Source organism: Gopherus evgoodei, chromosome 1 (assembly GCF_007399415.2).
Source record: "Gopherus evgoodei ecotype Sinaloan lineage chromosome 1, rGopEvg1_v1.p, whole genome shotgun sequence".
NCBI classification, from domain to species: domain Eukaryota; kingdom Metazoa; phylum Chordata; order Testudines; family Testudinidae; genus Gopherus; species Gopherus evgoodei.
The window spans coordinates 340309139-340329872 of NC_044322.1; the positions used below are offsets into that span (position 1 = coordinate 340309139).

At 45.0% G+C, this 20734-nt stretch overlaps 1 protein-coding gene across 5 annotated transcripts in view; it reads right to left on the reverse strand.

The window, feature by feature from the left end:
- CDHR3 (cadherin related family member 3) overlaps window positions 1-20734 on the reverse strand; it is a 76723-nt gene that overhangs the window by 14448 nt on the left and 41541 nt on the right. For all 5 annotated transcript variants that reach the window (XM_030551495.1, XM_030551343.1, XM_030551412.1 and 2 more), the window contains 6 exons: window positions 19839-20065; window positions 17346-17517; window positions 11927-12171; window positions 6584-6765; window positions 4953-4966; window positions 2416-2447 (listed from right to left, as the gene is read on the reverse strand). In XM_030551495.1, the coding sequence (XP_030407355.1) occupies window positions 2416-2447; window positions 4953-4966; window positions 6584-6765; window positions 11927-12171; window positions 17346-17517; window positions 19839-20065 (872 nt within the window). The remainder of the gene's footprint in view (window positions 1-2415; window positions 2448-4952; window positions 4967-6583; window positions 6766-11926; window positions 12172-17345; window positions 17518-19838; window positions 20066-20734) is intronic.

Genomic DNA, 20734 nt, shown 5'->3' on the forward strand with positions numbered 1-20734 from the left:
ACAAGCGGTGAATCCGTTCTCCCCGGCAGCCAGGACCTTTTCATCATCCTGGAGCCAATACCCTCCCAAGGCAGGATCCCCGACCCTGAAGGCAGAGAAGGCACCTCTGGTGAGTGCACATTTGTAACTACAGTGCAGGGTTTAAAAGTAATAGTGTCTAATGTTCAATTTGCCCTGAAGAATTGGGATGCATTCGCAGCCAGTACAGCTACTGGAAAAGTCTGTTAACGTGTCTGGGGATGGAGACGGAATCCTCCAGCCCTAATGACAGCATTGTGTAGCCTGACTAGCTGAAGATTCCTTATTTTCAATGCCTGCTTTCTCAGTGTTTAATATCACACATTGGGCCAGATTTAACAGGTCACATTGGTTTTGTTTTTCCAATGTCACTAAATAAAAACCCTGACCTGGTTCACCTCACTTCCATCTCCTCATCCAATCCCTCTATAAATCACAATTCTTCCAAAATGCCTTTCACCATAGTCCTTTCCTCAGGTAGGAAGGTAACAAGCTAGACAGTTGAAAATCCTTATCCTAAAGCCCCATAAACAAATTACGGACCTAACAAGCCCTGTTGTTTTAGAAGGGAAAATTGGGTTTCAACTAAAGCAAACACAGTTCATGAAAAATTTTGTTTCCATAATATATTTTGACTTTTCCTTAAAACAAAAAACAAACAAACAAAAACCCCACCCAAATATCAAAATGTTTTTGGCCAACACCTGAAAATGTTATATTCAGAAATCCCACCATGGTGCCTCATGGGAGTTGTAGTTCAGGTGCATCATGCCTCCATTCACCTCTATAGACTGGGCTCCCCAGCCAGACTACATTTCCCATCCCCCTATATCAGACACAAGAGTAGTGGAGTCGCGGTGGGGGTCAGAAGGGAGATTATTATCCAAAGACCAAGCAGAAGGAGAACAACAAAAGGCCTATTTCTCCACTCAAACCAATTTTACACAGTGTAAATACATTGACTTCAACAGCATTACTCCTGACCAGCAGCAGTGTAACTGAGAGGAGACTCAGAGTATGTCTACGCTATGAAATTAGGTCGATTTTATAGAAGTCGATCTTTAGAAAGCAATTTTATACAGTCGATTGTGTATGTCCCCAACTAAGCGCATTAGGTTGGCAGAGTGCGTCCTCACTACTGTGGCTAGCATCGACTCACAGAGCAGTGCACTGTGGGAAGCTATCCTACAGTTCCTGCAGTCTCCACTGCCCACTGGAATTCTGGGTTAAGCTCGCAATGCCTGATGGGGCAAAAACATTGTCATAGGTGGTTTTAGGTATATGTCATCAGTCTTCCCTCCACCCCTTCCCGTGAAAGCAATTGCAGACAATCATTATACGTTTTTTGTCCTGGGTTACCCGTGCAGATGCCGTAGCATGGCAAGCATGGAGCCCACTCAGCTCACCGCTGCTGTTGTGAGCATTGTAAACACCTTGCACATTATACTGCAGTATGTGCAGAACCTGGCTAAGAGATGGCAGCGTGAGGAGGACATGGACACAGATGTTCCTGAAAACACGGGCTGCTTCCCACTGCATCCTGTTACTCTCACTGTATTTTGTGTGTCTGTCTGGATTGTAAATCCTTTCAGACAGGGATTTGGGTGAAATCTTGGCCCCACTGAAGTCGATGGGAGTTTTGCTATTGACTTTAATCAAGCCTGGATTTCACCCCTCCTCTATAAAACGCTCAGCACACTGTTGGTGGATAAGGAGCTTCATGCTTAGTAGACAGGTCACCAGACTGGGAGTCAAGACCTGCACCTATTTCCATCTCTACCACGGACCTACTTTGTGATCTTGGACACATCACTTCTCTCTGATTCCCTTCCTACTCTTTGCCCGTCTTGTCTCTTTAGGTTGTAAACTCTTTAGGGCAGGGATTGTCACTTATATATGGACAGCACCTAACACAACAGGGCACCAGTCTGAGTTGGAATCTGAGTGTTACTGTTATATTAGTAATAATCCTACAGTCTTTGTTTAGACCACATTCTCATTGGCTGAGTAAGATCTGTGGGACCAGGATCTAATATAAAACAACTATGAGTCCTGTGGCACCTTAAAGACTAACAGATGTATTGGATCTAATATGGCATAATTGATCCACTTGCTAAAATTCCCATTAGTATTTCTAGTGATTGCTTCCAATTTTCCCTCTGTATATATGAAAAAACATCAAGGATATGTCTACAATTAGAAAATAGCACTATTCAATATTTTTGAAATAGTGGGTTTGTAGAAAACATGTCCAGTGGCAGAAACAAACTATGCCAAGAATTCTATCTTGCAATCTCCATCATTGGCATCATACAAAAATCCCACAGGTTCTGTGACCATACTGTAGGACTGGTATGGGCCAAACACTTACTTTACTTTGTGACTTACAGTACTTACCCAAACCTCTTCTTTCTTAACTTTCTTCTTTTCTACAGGAAAGAAAATGCATATTCTAAGGGCTTGTCTACATTATGCGCAGGATCGACAGACAGTGATCGATCCAGGGGGGTCGATTTATCGTGTCTAATCTAGACATGATAAATCAACCGCCGAGCGCTCTCCTGTCGACTCTGGTACTCCACTGGAGCAAGAGGCACAGGCAGAGTCGACAAGGGAGCATCAGCCATCAACTTACCACAGTGAAGACACCATGGTAAATAGATCTAAATACGTCGACTTCAGCTACATTATTCATATAATGCGTAACTTAGATCGATTTCCCCTCACCCTTAGTGTAGACCAGGCTTAAGAAATCAGAATTTTTTTGACTGTGACATGTAGATATTAAAGACAAGATTTTCAAAAATGATAGTGAGTTTGAGACACCTTTAAAAGTGCCTGACTTTCACAGGATAAGTGATCAGAACTTTCTGAAAATCAGTCCCCTTTGAGGTGTTTCAGGTTGGCCACCCAAAATTGCTAGTCACACTTGACAGTCTTTCCCCAGAAGTAGAGGTGAATAATTTGCCACAAATAATTTCCTCAATGAATTTTACTTTCCATTGATTGTTTGAAAAGATTTAGAAATTCACATGTATTCTTAATTCAAAATTACTCAGACTTTTTGACAGTGAATTATTTGCTTTGAGGAAGAAATTCCCTTCTGTGCAGACAGACAGCACTAGGGCTATGCATAGCTGAACTCCCAATCAAGCCATATTCTGAGGATTCAGCTGCTCCAAAGCCCTTGCGCTGGCCCTCTGCAGGAGAGCAAATTTTACCTGTGGGGAATATTTGAACTAAAATGTAGCTTTCTTGAGTATTTTCACTTGTAAAGCTCATGCACTTGCAAGTTGATGGAAGTCAAACAAGAAAGTGTTGCAAACTCAATTAAGCAAAATTCTGATTTGAAAAATGGATTGGATATTTACAATCTCCTTCCCCCACCCGACCCCCATTTTCACTCATTCTGAGTTAGTAGTGAGCATAGGTGCCAACTTTCTAATGTGCCAGGGGGGAAGGGTGCTCCCTCCGGCTTCGCCCCAGAACCTCCCCACTCCACCCCGTCCTTCAAGGCCACACCCCCTCCCCACCTCTTCTTGCCCTATTGTGACCCCTGCCCCAAGCACGAACTATCTGCCAGTGGCAGCCGCTAATCAGCGCCTTCCCCTGCCCCCCAGTGCCTGCTGCATGCTGCAGAACAGCTGATCCACAGCGGCAAGAGTCACTGGGAGGGAGGAGGAGGTGTTGATTGGTAGGGCTGCCAGCAGGCAAGAGGCACTGGGGAAAGGAGGAGGCGCTGATAGGGGATCTGCCAGTGGGTGCTCAGCACCTACATTTCTTTTCCTATGGGTCAGAGTCAGTGCCAATAGTAGGGAGGCTGGGCTTCTCTACAGTACAGACCCATGGATGCTACCCAATTTCAAGGGTGCATGCTGCCTCTACATTTCTGCATTTCCGTTTTTGTTCCCTCCTTTGAGGCTTTTTTAAAAATCTCCCTTCAAACAACACTTCCAGCCACCAACAGGCTCTGTTGGTTGGCATGTGATGGCCTAAAATGTATAATTACTACAGATGGGTCTGAGCCTGAACAATTACTTCAAACCGTCTTCCTTTTCCCCTCACCGCTTCAACTTTTGGATGCTCAACTTGAGACAACTTGAAGGAACCCAATTTTTCAGAAAGTACCAAGCATCCAGCCTCTGAAAAATCAGGCACCTCTAAGGGTCTAAAACCAGGCACCCAAAATCCTTTGTTATAGGTGAGAATCGTGACTTCCAAATTGGGAAGCCCGGTTGTGTATCCAGTGTCCAGAAGCTGGTTGTTACTGAGTCAGCTCAACCTGTATTTAGAAGATTGAACTAATGAAAAGTGCTGGTAAGGCTAATTGGAAAACAGTTAATAAATTCCTGCCCCACCATGCCAGAGCACTAGGCTACACCAGGCTTGTTCTTTACTCAACAATTTCATAGATTTTTAAGACCAGAAGGGACCATTAGATCATCTATTGTGACCTTCTGTATTAGCACAGGCCATATAATTTCACCCAGTTATCCCTATACTTGGATTATGTATCTGAAAATGGAATTACAAATTTCTCTGACTAAGGTTATGTCTACCCTGCACGCTCGGGGTGTGGATCCCCAGCTTGTGTACACATACTAGTGCTAGCTCTCATCTGAACTAGCATGCTAAAAATAGTAGCATAGCCATGGTACCAAGGGCAACAGCAGTAGCAACACCGGCTAGCAGTGCCAAGTGCAAACTCGCCTGATCCCCAGGATACACTCCCGGCACAGCTAGTCCATGCCACTGCTGCCACTGTCTAGGTTACTACAGCCACAGTACTACTTTTAGCACGCTAACTCAGATGAGAGCTAGCATATGTGTACAGGAGCTTGGAATTACACCCTGAGCTGCTAGTGGAGATGCAGCTTATTAAGTGGTGCACTTGTTCTTAAGAAGTAATAAAAGCATTAAAAAAAGATACATACCTGGTGTGTTTTTCCTGTAATAAAAATATAGTTATCAATATAGTTAATATATGCAATACCTGTCTACAAAAAAAAAATCATGTTCCAGTTCTAGCCCTAACAAATCTGTTCTTTTTTCATTTGGCAAATGGATTTTTTTTTTGTGTTTGACCTTTTTCGGTTTGTTTCATTTGGGCATGTTTGTTCTGCTGCACCTCAGCATTATTAACTACTGCTGTTGAGCTACCAGGAGCAGTAAAACAGCCCTGAATATTGTTCTTGTGACTCCCAAGAGAATGGTTGTATATTTTTTAATCTTATCAGTAACAGCATAGTGGAGTTATACCACCCTCCAAAATTATACGTTAAAAAATTGCACTCCCCATCCAATTCTAGGGCTGAGCTAATATCTTTTAAAATATTGGAAAGGTTTAAAATGTGACTTGAAAATATCAAGATTGCTTTTTAACGTGGCCCAGCTGAATCATTGGCACCAATTAATAAACAATAACAATAGCCAGATTCTATGCCACTGTATCCATTTGTCATTTCTACCACAAATGGCTAAACTCCTTGCACACATCTCTAGACTAATAACAATAGCTTTCAGTTAATATTTTATTAACTGCATGTCTGTCACAGAGGTCATGGAAGTCATGGATTCCGTGACTTTCTGTGACCTTCGTGAGGAGCTACCCAAGGCAGCCCCTGGGCCAGCAGCAGTAGCAGTGTGGGAGGGAGCTCAGGGCTGGGGCAGGAGGTTAGGGTGTGGGGCAGTGCTTACTTTGAAGGGGAGGCTCCCCGGAAGCAGCCGGCATGACCCTGCAACTCTGACCTAGTCAGAGAGGCCAGGGGGCTCTGCACGCTGTCCCTGCTTGCAGGCACCGCCTCCACAGTTCCCATTGGTTGTGGTTCCTGGCCAATGGAAGCTGCGGAACCGGAGTTTGGTGGGGGAAGTGTGTGGAGCCCCCCGGCCTTTCCTCCCCCTAGGAGCTGCAGGGACACACAGAGCTAGGTAGGGAACCTACCTGCCCCACCAGCCCCACCCCAGCACCAGCGGGGGTCCCAGGCCATCCCCCCAGCACCCACGGCATCCCCAAACTGCACCCTCCCATACACCCCAGAGCGTCCACAGGCGCCGGCCCAAGTTTTACTTACAGGTAAATAGTACAAGTCAAGTATACATCATGGGACATGAATTTTTGTTCACTGACCATGACCTATCCAGGACTTTTACTAAAAATACCCATGACTAAAACATAGCCTTAGTTATCTCTCATTCTGAAAGATCTTCGCACAATTTTGCCAGGATCCTGATTGGGACTTCTGGTGGTAAGAAACAATTATTATTTTTTCTGCTTGTGATGTTCAGCTAAAACATTTGACTAAAGTATCAGTAAATCCACCAAGCATTTTGATTTCATTTTGATTTGACTCTTGTCTCTTTAAATAATCAACATCCTATTCCAACAACTAGTGAAGTTTATTACAGCAAACAACATATTGCTCTAAAATATTCAAAATATAAATTCCATTAACACTCAGAGCATCAAGCTGTCTTTATAAGTAGCAGGTATTTCTCAATAGTAATAACAAAAAACTCACTCTTTCTCAAGAAAATTAGTGTTTATGTTCTTTTTTTGATTACTTACAGTGGTCTTTTATCTGCTTTGGGTTTTGGTGGACAGTAGGTACGGATATATTTTGCCAGCAGGAAGGCTAGGTATCCAAGGAGTCCAAGTAGTAGCATGCTGCCAACAGTAATGAGGAACGGCACATACCAAGCTGATTCAGAATAAACATTTTCTGTTCTGATCAGAAGCGTAATGGCAGGCTTTGGGAAAAAAAATATAAAAGGTTCTTAAATGCTGCAAACTCTGAATTTTGTTGACACCTAGTATAAAAAGTATGTTCCTGATTGTGCTCCTGTGTTTTTCTATTAAAACATGCATGCAGTGGTTGTGTTTAAAAATTCTGGATTGCCTTAGGATATGTCTGCACTGCACTCAGGAGGTGTGACTGTGGCATGTGTAGGCATATCCGAGTTAACTTTGAAGCTAGCTCAAGTAACAATATCAGTATGGCTGCAGCAGCAGGGATGGTGGCACAGCCCCAAGCCATTTAAATATGTAGCCAGAGTCCTGAGTGGGGTGGTATTCGGTAAGGTAGCCTATCTTGGACTGCTGCCCCCTCCACTGCTGTTGTTACTGGAGCTAGGTTTGATCTAGCTAGATCAAAGCTAGCTCAGGTATGTTTACCCACGCTGCAGTCGCATCTCCCGATTGCGGTGAAGATAGATATACCCTTAGACAACTAGAAGATTCTACCTCACTATCTTTGTATATGGAAGTACAGGAAATACTATTCAGTGTTGAGGTTATAGTTTCCAGTTATCTAAGGCAAAACTGGAAAGTTTTAAAGCACTACCATTGTATGCAGTTCAATGCTAATGTAGTAGTAACACAATTCCCTTTCTAAAAATGCGTTGATCCTAGAGGAATCGGGAACATTACATAAAAATAAGTGAAACCTCAAATTCTCATGTGACATTCCTTGGCTCTAGAAAAAAGCCTAAACCACAAAGTTGCGAGCTATATCTGAGGTCCCCCCAAAATGAGAGGTATTCAGAAACATTAGTGTTTTTTCTCTACTGCGGTGTCCTTTCCGTGTGAAATTTTGCACTATTCATTTTCATTGCCTTTGAGTTTCCTATATCGTTTTTATAAACTTTTTAATTGGTCTCTGCACTAAATTCATTAGGGTTTCTGGCTATTCCTTGTTGACTGATATCTTTAAAATAACATTGAGTATCCACACAAAAACTGTCAGATACATGATTCTTGAGTAGATCTGGTTCAATGTGTAGTTACTGAAAGAAAACATTTACAGTTAAAGGTAATCTTTTTCCATTATTCTTCATCATAAAGCTTATTAGCCAGCAGGGTTGGGCACATAAAATCTTCAAAGAAACTCACCAGCAATTGCCCTCTTTCAAAATGGCCACCATCTCCCACTATTCTTGATGGGACTGAGGCCATAGGCTGCCCTCATTTAGGATGATCCTAGGATACCTATTGGGAATGAGGATTTGCAGCAGCGCCTGCCCAATCTCCCGGCAGCCTCCGAGTACAGCTGAGCCACAGCAGGGCCATCCAACTGACCACCAAACTTCACCAAACTATTACCCCAAATGGACACAACTAATAGTGTTGGAAGCAGATGAGATAGTGCAACTCTTGTGATTTTTTTTGTGACTCGAGCGATTTTTGGAGTCAGGTTTTTTGTCTCATGAAAACATGATGAAAGGCACCAATTCATGGTGACCGTGTTGAATAAGGGACATTTCATTTCCTATTACTGTCAATGGGACTGAAACCAGCAACATGGCCACCATTTTCATACAGTCTATCTGTATGTGAAAGTGAGGCTGCCCTTAATAAAGTTGGCTGCAACAGTCCACTGTTTTCAGTTAGATTGAAGCATCACCCACGGGGAAAATGGCTTCCACTGCATGGTTAAGGGGGCTGGACAGGAGACGGGCTGTGAAGATCAGCAGAGACACTATCTCATATATGAATGATTAAACATATCAAAATTCTTTAATATGTGTAGTTAATCCATCAACCCTAAAAGAAATATAAGTTCTAGGTATGAGTGTGAATCATGATGTATTAATTAGATCAGTAGTTCTTCAACTACTACCTTCCAGTCTTTCTTTTGTCAAAGGAGATAAGCTAGGAGGGGAGAAAGTCAAGACAGTAATAGGGAATTGATGACAGTTTATCTATCTTAGGAGAGAGGAGAGGATAAATGGAGTCTCCATTTGAGCAGCCAGGGAGAGGTATGCATTAAAGGTTGACTTTTCCATTAGCAGAGAAGTAGAGGGGTGTTAAAAAGTAAAAAAAAAAACAGACTGAAAAGCTTGATTTGTTGCTTTTTTTAAATCTCATAATGTGCAGGGTCTTACTCATGATCTCTGAAGGCTGGCAGTACTGAGTGAAGGTGGAATCCAGGAGAGAAGATGCAGGAGTAGCCTAGTGCTGAAAGGCTGGTAGCATGAGGGAAGCAGAATTGAGGTTGTGGTATGTGATCTGTGGTGCATGGTAGTTTGTGGTAATGGTAAAGTGTGTGGCTGTGGGAGAAGGGGTAGAGCGCAAGTACCAGTAGGCAGTTTAACATCTGATTTCTATGGATTGGGCTGTGTGTGGCAATCTTAACTTTCACTACAGGGTATTTTTGTATATTAACAGAGATAGGAGTCAGTTAGGAAGTTTGGATCCAGGCATTTCCAAAGCAAAGCTCCTGTGATTTCAAACACTCCACATGTGAGATTCTAGGTTTCTGATCCAGGCCTGTCTCTACTTGGCTCATCTGTGGGTTTACTTAAGGCACAGCATGTAAGATTCCACTCCCTTGTCCACCCTCTGCAACCTCCCCGCATCTTGGCTCAGGTGCGCTGGGGAGAGCAGGGGCTGATGCCACCAAGCAGGGTGGCAGAGCAGGGTGAAGAATGAGGCAGACCCGTGGCTGCACACCCCTCTTTTTTAAAACACCTGCCAGTAGAGCTGACATGGTGCAGGATGACAGAAGCAATCTGCATCTGGTAAAGTGCTGGCACAAATTACCTCCCTCTGAGAGAAGTGATGGAGACAGGGAAAGAATTGTGACTCTGAACCACAGTTCTTCCTGAGGTGGCTCGGCTATGGAACTTCCCATATTTACAAAAGCAGATTGGCCCAAGGACCTGGGAAACCTTAGAGCAAGTGGGAGGCTCCTCTGCTTCCCTTCTGCCTGTGGCCCCACCCACAGCCCCACCCTTTTCTGCCCCTTCCCTGGGACCACACCCCTGTTCCACCCAGGGCCCCCTCCCATTCTGCCAGCCCCACAACCTGTTTGCTCTTTTCTGCCCCACCCCCACGGTGGCCCCAAATCCGGAGAAGCTCCGTCCTCGTGACATGGCCCCAGGCTGCAGCGGGGAGTGAGAGCTCCTCCAGTCCCAGGGCCGCAGTGGGGGTCCAGGTGCTGGGACTTCCCCTGCCACCTTCTGCACTTCTGGGGAGGAATAGGGTTGGGGTGCTGGGGCTTCTCCTGACCGGCATTTCTGCCAGAGAGCGGGGTTGGGCATAGGGGCTCCCCCTGCCATCCCAAAGCTTCTTCCAGACATGGGGTCAGGTACTGAGGGGGCTTCCCCTGTACCCGGCTTCTGCCGGGGTGGGGGTGGGGCACTGCAGGTTTTTTCTCCCATCCCGCATCTTCTACCCGGGACAGGGGCAGGGTGGGGGAAGGGCGTGCTGTGTGGTTTCCCCCCATCCCGCAGCGTCTACCAGAGACAGAGTCTGAGGACCCGGCAGTGGGCTTTCCCTATCCCGTACCTTCTGTCAGGGATGGGGTCGGGGATGCTGGAGGAGGGGGCTTCCCAGCCTCACCCACCAGATGGCAGAACCCAGGGGCCCCCAATTGGCCTGGACCCTGTGGGCCCAGTGACTAACTCCCACTGCATATGTAGGGCATTGATCAAAGACTTCATCCCACACTTAACATTTATTTGCAACTTTGTGTGTTTGAAACCCACAAAAACATTGGATGAGGGTGAGCGGGATATGCTAGATGTGTATAGAACAGCTTGAATTTTTGCAGTGGACAGTCACTGGGTGTAATATTTGGGTGATACAAATGATGGAGAAATATCCCTTCTGGCTGGCTGAAAGCTAGTTTTGTGCTGCCTTTTTTTAATTATTATTATTTTCACACACACAGATTAATTTGTATTTTCTCATTAGAGAAACATACAGATGTGTGAGCCAGCCAAAGCAGTGTTTAGCTAGGAACCAAAAACCAGTCTCTGAGAAATACGTGAAGAAATGTTAATATCCCAGGCAAAGGTTAACTCCTGCTCTCTCCTTATCAATGCAGCTGCCAAAGTCTATAACTTCTCATTTGTATGCTGTGCACATGAGACTCTTTGACAGTTTCCATGTGGTAGGCTCCACGACTCAAGCAGGGCCATCTGTTTTTTCAAGCTTGCAGGGAGAGTGGAAGTCAGAGGGGATGGGGTATAGAGCACTGGTTCTCAAACTAGGGCCACCGCTTGTTCAGAGAAAGCCCCTGGCAGGCCAGACCCATTTGTTTACCTGCCGCATCCACAGGTTCAGCCAGTCACGGCTCCCACTGGCCACAGTTCACTGCTCCAGGCCAATGGGAGCTGCAGGAAGCAGTGCGGGCTGAGGGATGTACTGGCTGCCACTTCCCGCAGCCCCCATTGACCTGGAGCAGCGAACCACTGCCAGTGGGAGCCGCAGCCGACCGAACCTGCAGATGCGGCTGGTAAACAAACCGGCCTGGCCCGCCAGGGGCTTTCCCTGAACAAGCAGTGGCCCTAGTTTGAGAACCACTGGTGTAGAGTATGCTGCAGAATGGGGTATTTTTAATCAATTACACCTCTACCCCAATATAATGTGACCTGATATAACATGAATTCGGATATAACGCGGTAAAGCAGCGCTCCAGGGGGGTGGGGCTGGGCACTCCGGTGGATCAAAGCTTGTTCAATATAATGCGGTTTCATCTATAAAGTGGTATGATTTTTTGGCTCCCAAGGACAGCGTTATGTCAGGGTAGAGGTGTATTTTATTATGGACTGATGTTTTGACAAGGTGCTAGGCTATTTGGGATTCTTTCTTGTATTGGCTGTGATCTTAGGTGGCGGTAGGGTACCTGGACCTTGGGTAAGTGCCTTTTTTGTTGTAGAGAGTGAAATAAAAAATAAACATTATGGGTTTGTATACCGGTCCAATCCTGCAAGGCACTGAGCTTCCTGTCTCCCACTGACTTCACTGTAAGTGAAAGATGCTTACCCTTGCCCAGGATTGGGCCCACAGTAATTCTTGTGTTCTTTGGAGTGCACTTACCCTCAGTTGTTTTAATTGTCCCACACAGACCCACCCATGCAACAGCCACAGAATTAAGTTGAAGATTCAGAACTTCAGTGAACTTACTGTAGTAGTGGTGGTAGTAGTCGGGTTTGGGATAACTTTGATGCTTAATGTCACTGTCCCAGTTTCAATGAGGGCTGTAGCTCTGTTAGAACCCGACAGCAAATTGTCATCTGTTATATAGACGTGCAGTCTGTAGTCCCAGATTGTATCCAAACCACTGTCATAGTCAAATCTAGATGCAAGAATCAACTGAGAGATGTTGGAGCCAGCGCTTGGTGAAAAAGTGAAATGATTATTCACATTACCTAGAAGTAGAAGCAAAAAAATCAACATAAAACAGATGCACAAAACAATGTGAAAAGGGCCACCTATTTCACTTCTTTCTGCAATTTGTTACTAATCCATTATGCAATCATTTGGCTGTACAGCACTTCCTTCAGAAACTGCTGAAAGGAATGATGTGCTCTAGCAGCATTAGCACTAGTCCATTCTACGACATGGCTCCAGTTATTAGAAGTTGATTATCAGGACTACTATAGAAAATAATACCATAACTGAAGCACTAAAGGTAGGAAATAAGCACCTTTAGTGAAACATACATCTGAGAACAGACTTTTGCGCAAGGTTTAATGTTCAACATCTTCATTAATGATCTGGGTGATGGGATGGATTGTACCCTCAGCAAGTTCGCAGATGACACTGTGGGAGAGGTAGATATGGGGAGATAGGGGAGAGTTAGATATGCTGGAGGGTAGGGATACAATCCAGAGTGACATAGACAAATTGAAGGATTGGGCCAAAAGAAATCTGATGAGGTTCAACAACGACAAGTGCAGAGTCCTGCACTTAGGATGGAAGAATCCCATTCACTGCTACAGGCTGGGAACTGACTGGCTAAGAAGCCGTTCTGCAGAAATGGACCTGAGGATTACAGTGGACGAGAAGCTGGATATGAGTCAACAGTGTGCCCTAATAGCCAAGAAGGCTAATGACATATTGGGCTGCATTAGTAGGGGAATTGCCAGCAGATCGAGGGAAGTGATTATTCCCCTCTATTCGGCACCAGGGAGGCCACATCTGGAGTATTGCATCCAGTTTTGGGCCCCGCACCACACAAAGGATGTGGACCAATTGGAGAGAGTCCAGCAGAGGGCAGCGAAAATGATTAGGGGGCTGGGGCACATGATTTATGAGGAGAGGCTGAACGAACTGAGGCTTATTTAGTCTGCAAAGAGAAGAGTGTAGGGGGATTTGATAGCAACCTTCAACTACCTGAAGGGAGGATTCCAAAGGGGACAGAGCTAGGCTGTTTTCAGTAGTGGCAGATGACCAAAAAAGGAGCGATGGTCTCAAGTTGCAGAGCGGGAGGTCTAGGTTGGATATTAGCAAACACTATTTCACTAGGAGGGTGGTGAAGCACTGGAATTGGTTACCTAAGGAGGTGGTGGAATCTCCATCCTTAGAGGTTTTTAAGGTCAGGCTTGACAAAGCCCTGGCTGGGATGATTTAGTTGGGGGTTGGTCCTGCTTTGAGCAAGGGATTGGACTAGATGACCTCCTAAGGTCTCTTCCAACCCTAATCTACTATGATTCTATGCTAAGGGCTATTGCAAGAGATCCTCACAGCATCTGAATGAGTTGGTCTTAACAATTCTGCATAAGATCCTGTGCTACGCCTCCAACAGACACAGCACAGAACTCACAGCCTTGGGTGAGGGTTAAGGTGGCTTTAAGACATCTTTTTGTACCCTCCCAATCCTGAGCTGTTCTGGCTCATCGACTTAATTTAGGGCTTGTCTACACTTGAAACACTAGAGCAGCACAACTGCACCGCTGTAGTGCATCAGGGTAGACACTACCTTAACTACGTCACTCAGGGGTGTGGATTTTTCTGCTGATCTACTTTTCTAGTGTAGCCTAGGCCTTAAACAGCACCCCTATCACTGCACTATGGGTCTCAGCACTGCCTTGTATCTGTGCAGACCCACCAATTGACATGCCTCTTTCGCTTCCAGCTTCACCCTCTGCATGTCCCCTATACAAGGCTTTGCAAGGGGGTCCTCAGAACTTTACCTTACTGTTTTTTTCCTCAGTGCCTGTACCAGGAGATTCCTCCCGTGGCCAGGACCAGGGCTTTTAGAGCCCCTTTATGCTACTCTGAGCCTTTTATGTTGCATAAAGGGGCTAGAGTAGGGGTGAGGCTCTCCCTCTCTCTGCTTAATATATTCGTCTGTATCACCTGTTCAATCATTACCCCATTCTCTGCCTCAAAAGGAGAAGTTTTTCCTAAGTTAAAATGGCTCCCTTTTTGTGAAATGAGGCAACACCAAATGGTGTTGGTGAGCAGTGAGGACCTCGTAGAAGAAATGGTGGTAGGGGACAACCTTGGTTCAAGTGATCATGAGCTGATTCAGTTCAAACTAGATGGAAGGATAAACAAATGTAGATCTGGGATTAGGGTTTTCGACTTCTCGAGAGCTAATTTTAAAGAGTTAAGGAAATTAGTTAGGGAAGTGGATTGGACGGAGGAATTAGTGGATTTAAATGCGGAGGAGGCCTGGAATTACTTCAAGTCGCAGCTATGGAGACTGTCAGAAGCCTGCATCCCAAGAAAGGGGAAAAAAACAATGGGCAGGAGTTGTAGGCCAAACTGGATGAGCAAGCAACTCAGAGAGGGGATTAGACAAAAGCAGAAAGCTTACAGGGAGTGGAAGAAAGGCAGGATCAGTAAGGAAAGCTACCTTGGTGAGGTCAGAACATGTAGGGATAAAGTGAGGAAGGCTAAAAGCCGCATTGAACTAGACCTTGCAAAGGGAATCAAAACCAATAGTAAAAGGTTCTACAGCCACATAAATAAGAAGAAAACAAAGAAAGAAGAAGTGGGGCCGCTATACACTGAGGATGGAATGGAGGTTAAGGATAACCTAGGCATGGCCCAACATCTAAACAAGTACTTTGCCTCAGTTTTTAATAAGACTAGTGAGGAATCTAGCGATGATGGAGGGATGATAAACGGGAATGTGGATATGGAAGTGGATATTACCGCAACTGAGGTAGAGGCCGTACTTGAACAGCTCAATGGGACGAAGTCGGAGGGCCCGGATAATCTCCATCCGAGGATATTAAAGGAACTGGCGCTTGAAATTGCGAGTCCATTAGCGAGAATTTTTAAGCAATCGATAATCTCGGGGGTTGTGCCGTATGACTGGAGGATCGCTAATGTAGTTCCTATTTTTAAAAAAGGGGATAAAAGTGATCCGGGTAATTATAGGCCTGTTAGCTTGACGTCTGTAGTATGTAAGGTCTTGGAAAAAATTTTAAGGGAGAAAGTAATTAAGGACATAGAGGTCAATGGTAATTGGGACGAATTGCAACACGGATTTACTAAAGGTAGATCATGTCAAACCAATCTGATCTCCTTCTTTGAGAAGGTGACGGATTACTTAGATAAAGGAAATGAGGTAGATATAATTTACCTAGATTTCAGTAAGGCGTTCGACACGGTTCCACATGGCGAACTGTTAGTTAAATTGGAAAAGATGGGGATGAATATGAAAGTTGTAAGGTGGATAAGGAACTGGTTAAAGGGGAGACTCCAGCGGGTCGTATTGAAAGGTGAACTGTCAGGCTGGAAGGAGGTCACTAGTGGAGTCCTTCAAGGATTGGTTTTGGGACCAATCTTATTTAACCTTTTTATTACTGACCTTGGCACAAAGAGCGGGAATGTGCTAATAAAGTTTGCGGATGACACAAAGCTGGGGGGTATTGCTAACACGGAGAAGGACAGGGATACTATTCAGGAAGATCTGAACCACCTTGTAAACTGGAGTAATAGAAATAGGATGAAATACAATAGTGAAAAGTGCAAGGTCATGCACTTAGGAATTAATAATAAGAATTTGGGAAATACGTTGGGGGCGCATCAGTTGGAAGCGACGGAGGAGGAGAAGGACCTTGGGGTACTGGTTGATAGCAGGATGACTATGAGTCGCCAATGTGATACGACTGTTAAAAAAGCAAATGCGATTTTGGGATGCATCAGGCGGGGTATTTCCTACAAGGATAAGGAGGTGTTAGTACCGTTATATAAGGCGTTGGTGAGACCCCATCTGGAATACTGTGTGCAGTTCTGGTGTCCCATGTTCAAGAAGGATGAATTCAGACTGGAACAGGTTCAGAGACGGGCTACAAGGATGATCCGAGGAATGGAAAAACTGCCTTATGAAAGGAGACTCAAAGAGCTTGGCTTGTTTAGCCTGGCCAAAAGAAGGCTGCGGGGGGATATGCTTGCTCTATATAAATATATCATGGGGGTTAACGTTAGGGAGGGAGAGGAATTATTTAAGTTTAGTACTTAAATAGGCACGAGGACGAATGGGTATAAATTGGATATTAGGAAGTTTAGACTTGAAATTAGACGAAGGTTTCTAACCATTAGGGGAGTGAAGTTCTGGAACAGCCTTCCGAGGGAAGTAGTAGGGGCAAAAGACTTTTCTGGCTTTAAGACAAAGCTTGATAAGTATATGGAGGGGATGTTATGATAGGATCGTTAATTTGGGCAACTGATCTTGGATTACCACCAGATAGGTCTGCTCAATGGTCTGCGTGGAGATGTTGGATGGGATGGGAACTGAGTTACTGCAGAGAATTCCTTCTTGGGTGCTGGCTGGTGAGTCTTGCCCACATGCTCAGGGTTTAGCTGATCGCCATATTTGGGGTCGGGAAGGAATTTTCCTCCAGGGCGGATTGGCAGGGGCCCTGGAGGTTTTTCGCCTTCCCCTGCAGCGTGGGGCACGGGTCGCTTGCTGGTGGATTCTCTGCAGCTTGAGGTCTTCAAACCAATTTTGAGGATTTCAATAACTCGGTCCTGGGTAAGGGGTTGTTATAAAGTTGGATGGGTGGGGTTCTGTGGCCTGCCTTGTGCAGGAGGTCAGACTAGATGATCATATTCATCCCTTCTGACCTATGAGTCTATGAGTCACAGCACCTGGCTTATAATTGATTTTTGTGTCCAAGCACATGTTCTTACAAAGGGATTTTAATGAGCACAGCATGGAGGTAGGACACAAGTTTTGTAGAGTAGTTTTGAGCAGTGCCCCAAATTCCACTCTGTTACACTGAAAGAAATCTAAAGTACTGGAACTCCATTAAGTCCACTGAGGTTATTCCAGTTTACGCTGTTATACATGAAAGTACAATTTGTCTCTGTGTACAAGAGGAGTAGCAGTCTGGCTGGCTCCAGTGAGCCAATGTGAGTTTGCCATTAATTTAAATGGAAGCTCTAGGTAGCTAATCTTTAAGTTATTTCTAAAGTGCTTGTCAATCACCATGGTATTAAACCCTAGCCAATATCAGTATTAGCATGTAACATGTACTAGACTTTTTTGTTCACAAAATCAAATGGACTGTCTATATCCAAGCATTTCCCCCATGCATCAGGCATGCAACAATGAGATTCAAGAGTCAAATAAGTGCAGTACCTGAATTAATGAAGTACCGGAAAGATCTGGGACTAGAATCGCGATCAACACACTCTATCCTGAAACCCTCAATGTTGGTCCCAACAGTTAGGTCTACCGGAATTGCCAATGAATAGGTATTGGCTGAACAAACTGGTTTTTCATCATTTACTTCAAGAACATTGATGGTTACCTAAAAGAGAGGCAGCTGATCAGGTGTGATTCTTCCATATGCTGTGCCAGAATATTGCCAGCTCTAGTAGTAGCTAGTAAGATCTGTTGTTCTTTCTTTTGATTGACAGTAGTTAAACAAGAGTGGCAGGGAAAGTCCATTAATTTAGTTTTTGCCTTGAACATGTTAAAGTTCAAGAGATCATGAACTTATGTTGTGACCAATGTCCCTTTTAGAACTCCAATTCCTTAAGGCAAATTATGTTCTAACATTGCACTTTCTTTTATGTGGGACTTTTGATTTTTTTGAATTGCCTAAAGTATGTCATAGTCAGAACGGGAAATAATACTTTACACTTATTAGATCTAGCCCAGGGGCAGGCAAACTTTTTGGCCTGAGGGCTGCATCAGGTTTTGGAAATTGTATGGAGGGCTGGTTAGGGGAAGGGGTCATGGCCCAGCCCCCTTCAACCCCCCTGTTCCCAGATGGCCCCCCCGGGACCCCTGCCCCATCCACCCCCCTCCCCACTCCCTGTCCTCTGACTGCCTCCGGAACCTCTTCCCCTAACTGCCCCCCACCGCCCCATCCAACCCCTCCTCTCATTCCTGACTGCCACTCCAAGACCCCTGCCCCCATTCAACCCCCTTGTTCCCCGCCCTCTGCCCCCCCCTGCCCACTCCCCCAAACTCCCCTGCCTTCTATCCAACCCCCTCCCCACTCCCTGCCCCCTTACCATGCTGTCTGGGTCACCGGTGGCTGGTGGCCCTATAGCTGCGCTGCCTGGCTGGAGCCAGCCACGCCGTCGCCACTGCACAGCACAGAGCACCGGGGCTCTGCAGCAGCACTGTCCCAGAAGCTCACAGCCCTGCCGCCCAGAGCATTGCACTAGCAGCAAAGTGAGCTGAGGCTGCGGGACAGGGGGAACAGCTAGCTTCCCAAGCCAGGAGCTCAGGGGCAGGGCAGGAGGGTCCTGCGGGCCAGATGTGACCTGTGGGCCATAGTTTGTCCACCTCTGATCTAGTCATTCAAGGTTCTCAAAGAGCTTTACAAATGTTAATTTAAGCTTCCCAACATTTAATAATAATTCAAGGACTGAGGTTTTTATGTCCCAGCTTGACAAAGTCCTGGCTGGGATGATTTAGTTGGGGACTGGTCCTGCTTTGAGCAGGGGGTTGGACTAGATGACCGCCTGAGGTCTCTTCCAACCCTGATATTCTATGATTCTATGACCGTTCCATGCATGAAGGGAGCCCATGTGGAGATGAGGGGCAGTGAGAGGGTAAGCATTCTCCCCTCAACCCCTCTTGTTCCTTCACCAAGCAGTTACTGGCTGGGAATGGTAAATTGGGCCTAAAATTTGGAGATAATACAATTTTTTTGAATAGCAAAATCAAATGTAATGCAAAAATGGGGTAAACAGAGATGTTAATCTCTGAAGGAAACAGTTTATATGCACAGATGTTCGGTGTTCTCCAAAACATATATGGAGTGAATGTAAGCTTATGTCTGCACTTAACAGCAGCGTGTACAGTACAGGTACTACACATCACAGTGAAAAGCAGGCTGCATCCATACTTGTCACTGTGCTGTGTAGCTACATGTGGCAGTGAAAGGCTCCAGCAGTAAGGAAAGGCTCCAGCAGCTCCCCACTGCCAGAGTCTTTCACTGTTTCCAGGAAAGGCTCTGGAAGATGGGAGGCAGCAAAGAGAGGCTCTGGCAGCAGGAAACTGCTGGAGCCTTTCCCCACTGCTGCCAGCCTTTCACCATGATGGAGAAAGGCTGCTGCAGCAGGGAGACAGCAGGAGACTATGCTGCTAAAAATAGCCGTGTAGACATGGGAGGCATTGCCTGGACATGTACGGTGTATCTACCCTAGATTTCAGGAGTACTAGGCACTCTACTCCATTCAGTCAAGCTGTGCCTCACTGTCTACACAGCTCTTTATACCTGTGCTAGCTGGGCATGCAGTATCTGTACTCAACATGCTGCTGTAAGTGTAGACATGCTCTTTACGGCCTTTGTGGATACACAGAAAGCTCTCTTACTGCCCACCAAAAATATCAAGAATGAATAACAGGCAGATAAAAGATAGTGTTGAAAGGAAAAAACAACAAATAAAAACATTGCTTTTTTCTTCTTTTTTTTAATGCCAGGACTCCCTGCTCCCTCCCACTGTATCCTCCCTTTGTTTGAAATTCAGCCCTGCGTAGAGAGCCAGCCCACAGCCTTAATATCACTTCAATGGGAGTTGAGTGGTACATAGGTCTTGGGATGACCATGGACATAGGCTAAATTTTGCCTCAGGTGGGGGAGACATTTGCAGAAGTGATATAGTTACTCACGGACACTGTAGCAAGCTTCTCTGTGTCAGAAGCTTGCACTGTGAGGATGTACTTCTGCGTTGTTTCATAGTCTAATGTTGCTATAATCTCCAGATTTCCTTCATTTGGGTCAATCCAAAATATATTTGTGTAAGAAAGGGTACCTCCTCCAGCTACAATGGAATATGTGATTCCAGTAAATGGTAAATCCTTGTCTGTTGCCCTCACTTCTCCAATGCTGGATCCAGCTGAAAAGAAGAGTCATGTTATTTTAACATTTAAAAAAAATTAAATTCAAAATGAAATGTAAAGACCATAAGGCTCCTCCTAAGTGAGTTTCTTAGTTCAAATGATGTAGGCAGATTTTGATGTAACTCTAATTTGGGACTTGTCTACACAAGTAATTATTCCAGAATAGTCATTCCGAATTAACTGTTGGTATGGATGTTCTTTATTCCAGAATAATAGTCCCTTATTCCAAATTAGTGTAATCCATTTCCAAAGGTATTCCTATTCTGGAATGAGTGTGTTCACACCAGGACTTAGTCAGGAATAGATGCTGTGCTTGAAGTTCACATGCTACCTTAATCTGAATTAACTTCTTGGTATAAACGAGCCCTCAATATTTGTTTTATTTCTTTTTTTTTAACCAAAAAAATTTTTAAAAAAAAAAGGAGGAGGAAGAAGAAATACAAAACTTTCCTATATTTTGGCTGTCAGTTTCCCCATGTATGATTTTTCATATGTGAAGCGAGAGTGACTTCTGTGCAAGAGTTAATTTCACCCTAAATGCATATTTAAATAACCTGCTTTATATGAATTATGGGCTAAATGCCAAAAGTGAAGCAGGGAGGGGAGGTTGGGGAGCTGTTGTCACTGAGGCCATCAACATTTCATTTATTTCTCCTCCTGGCTCT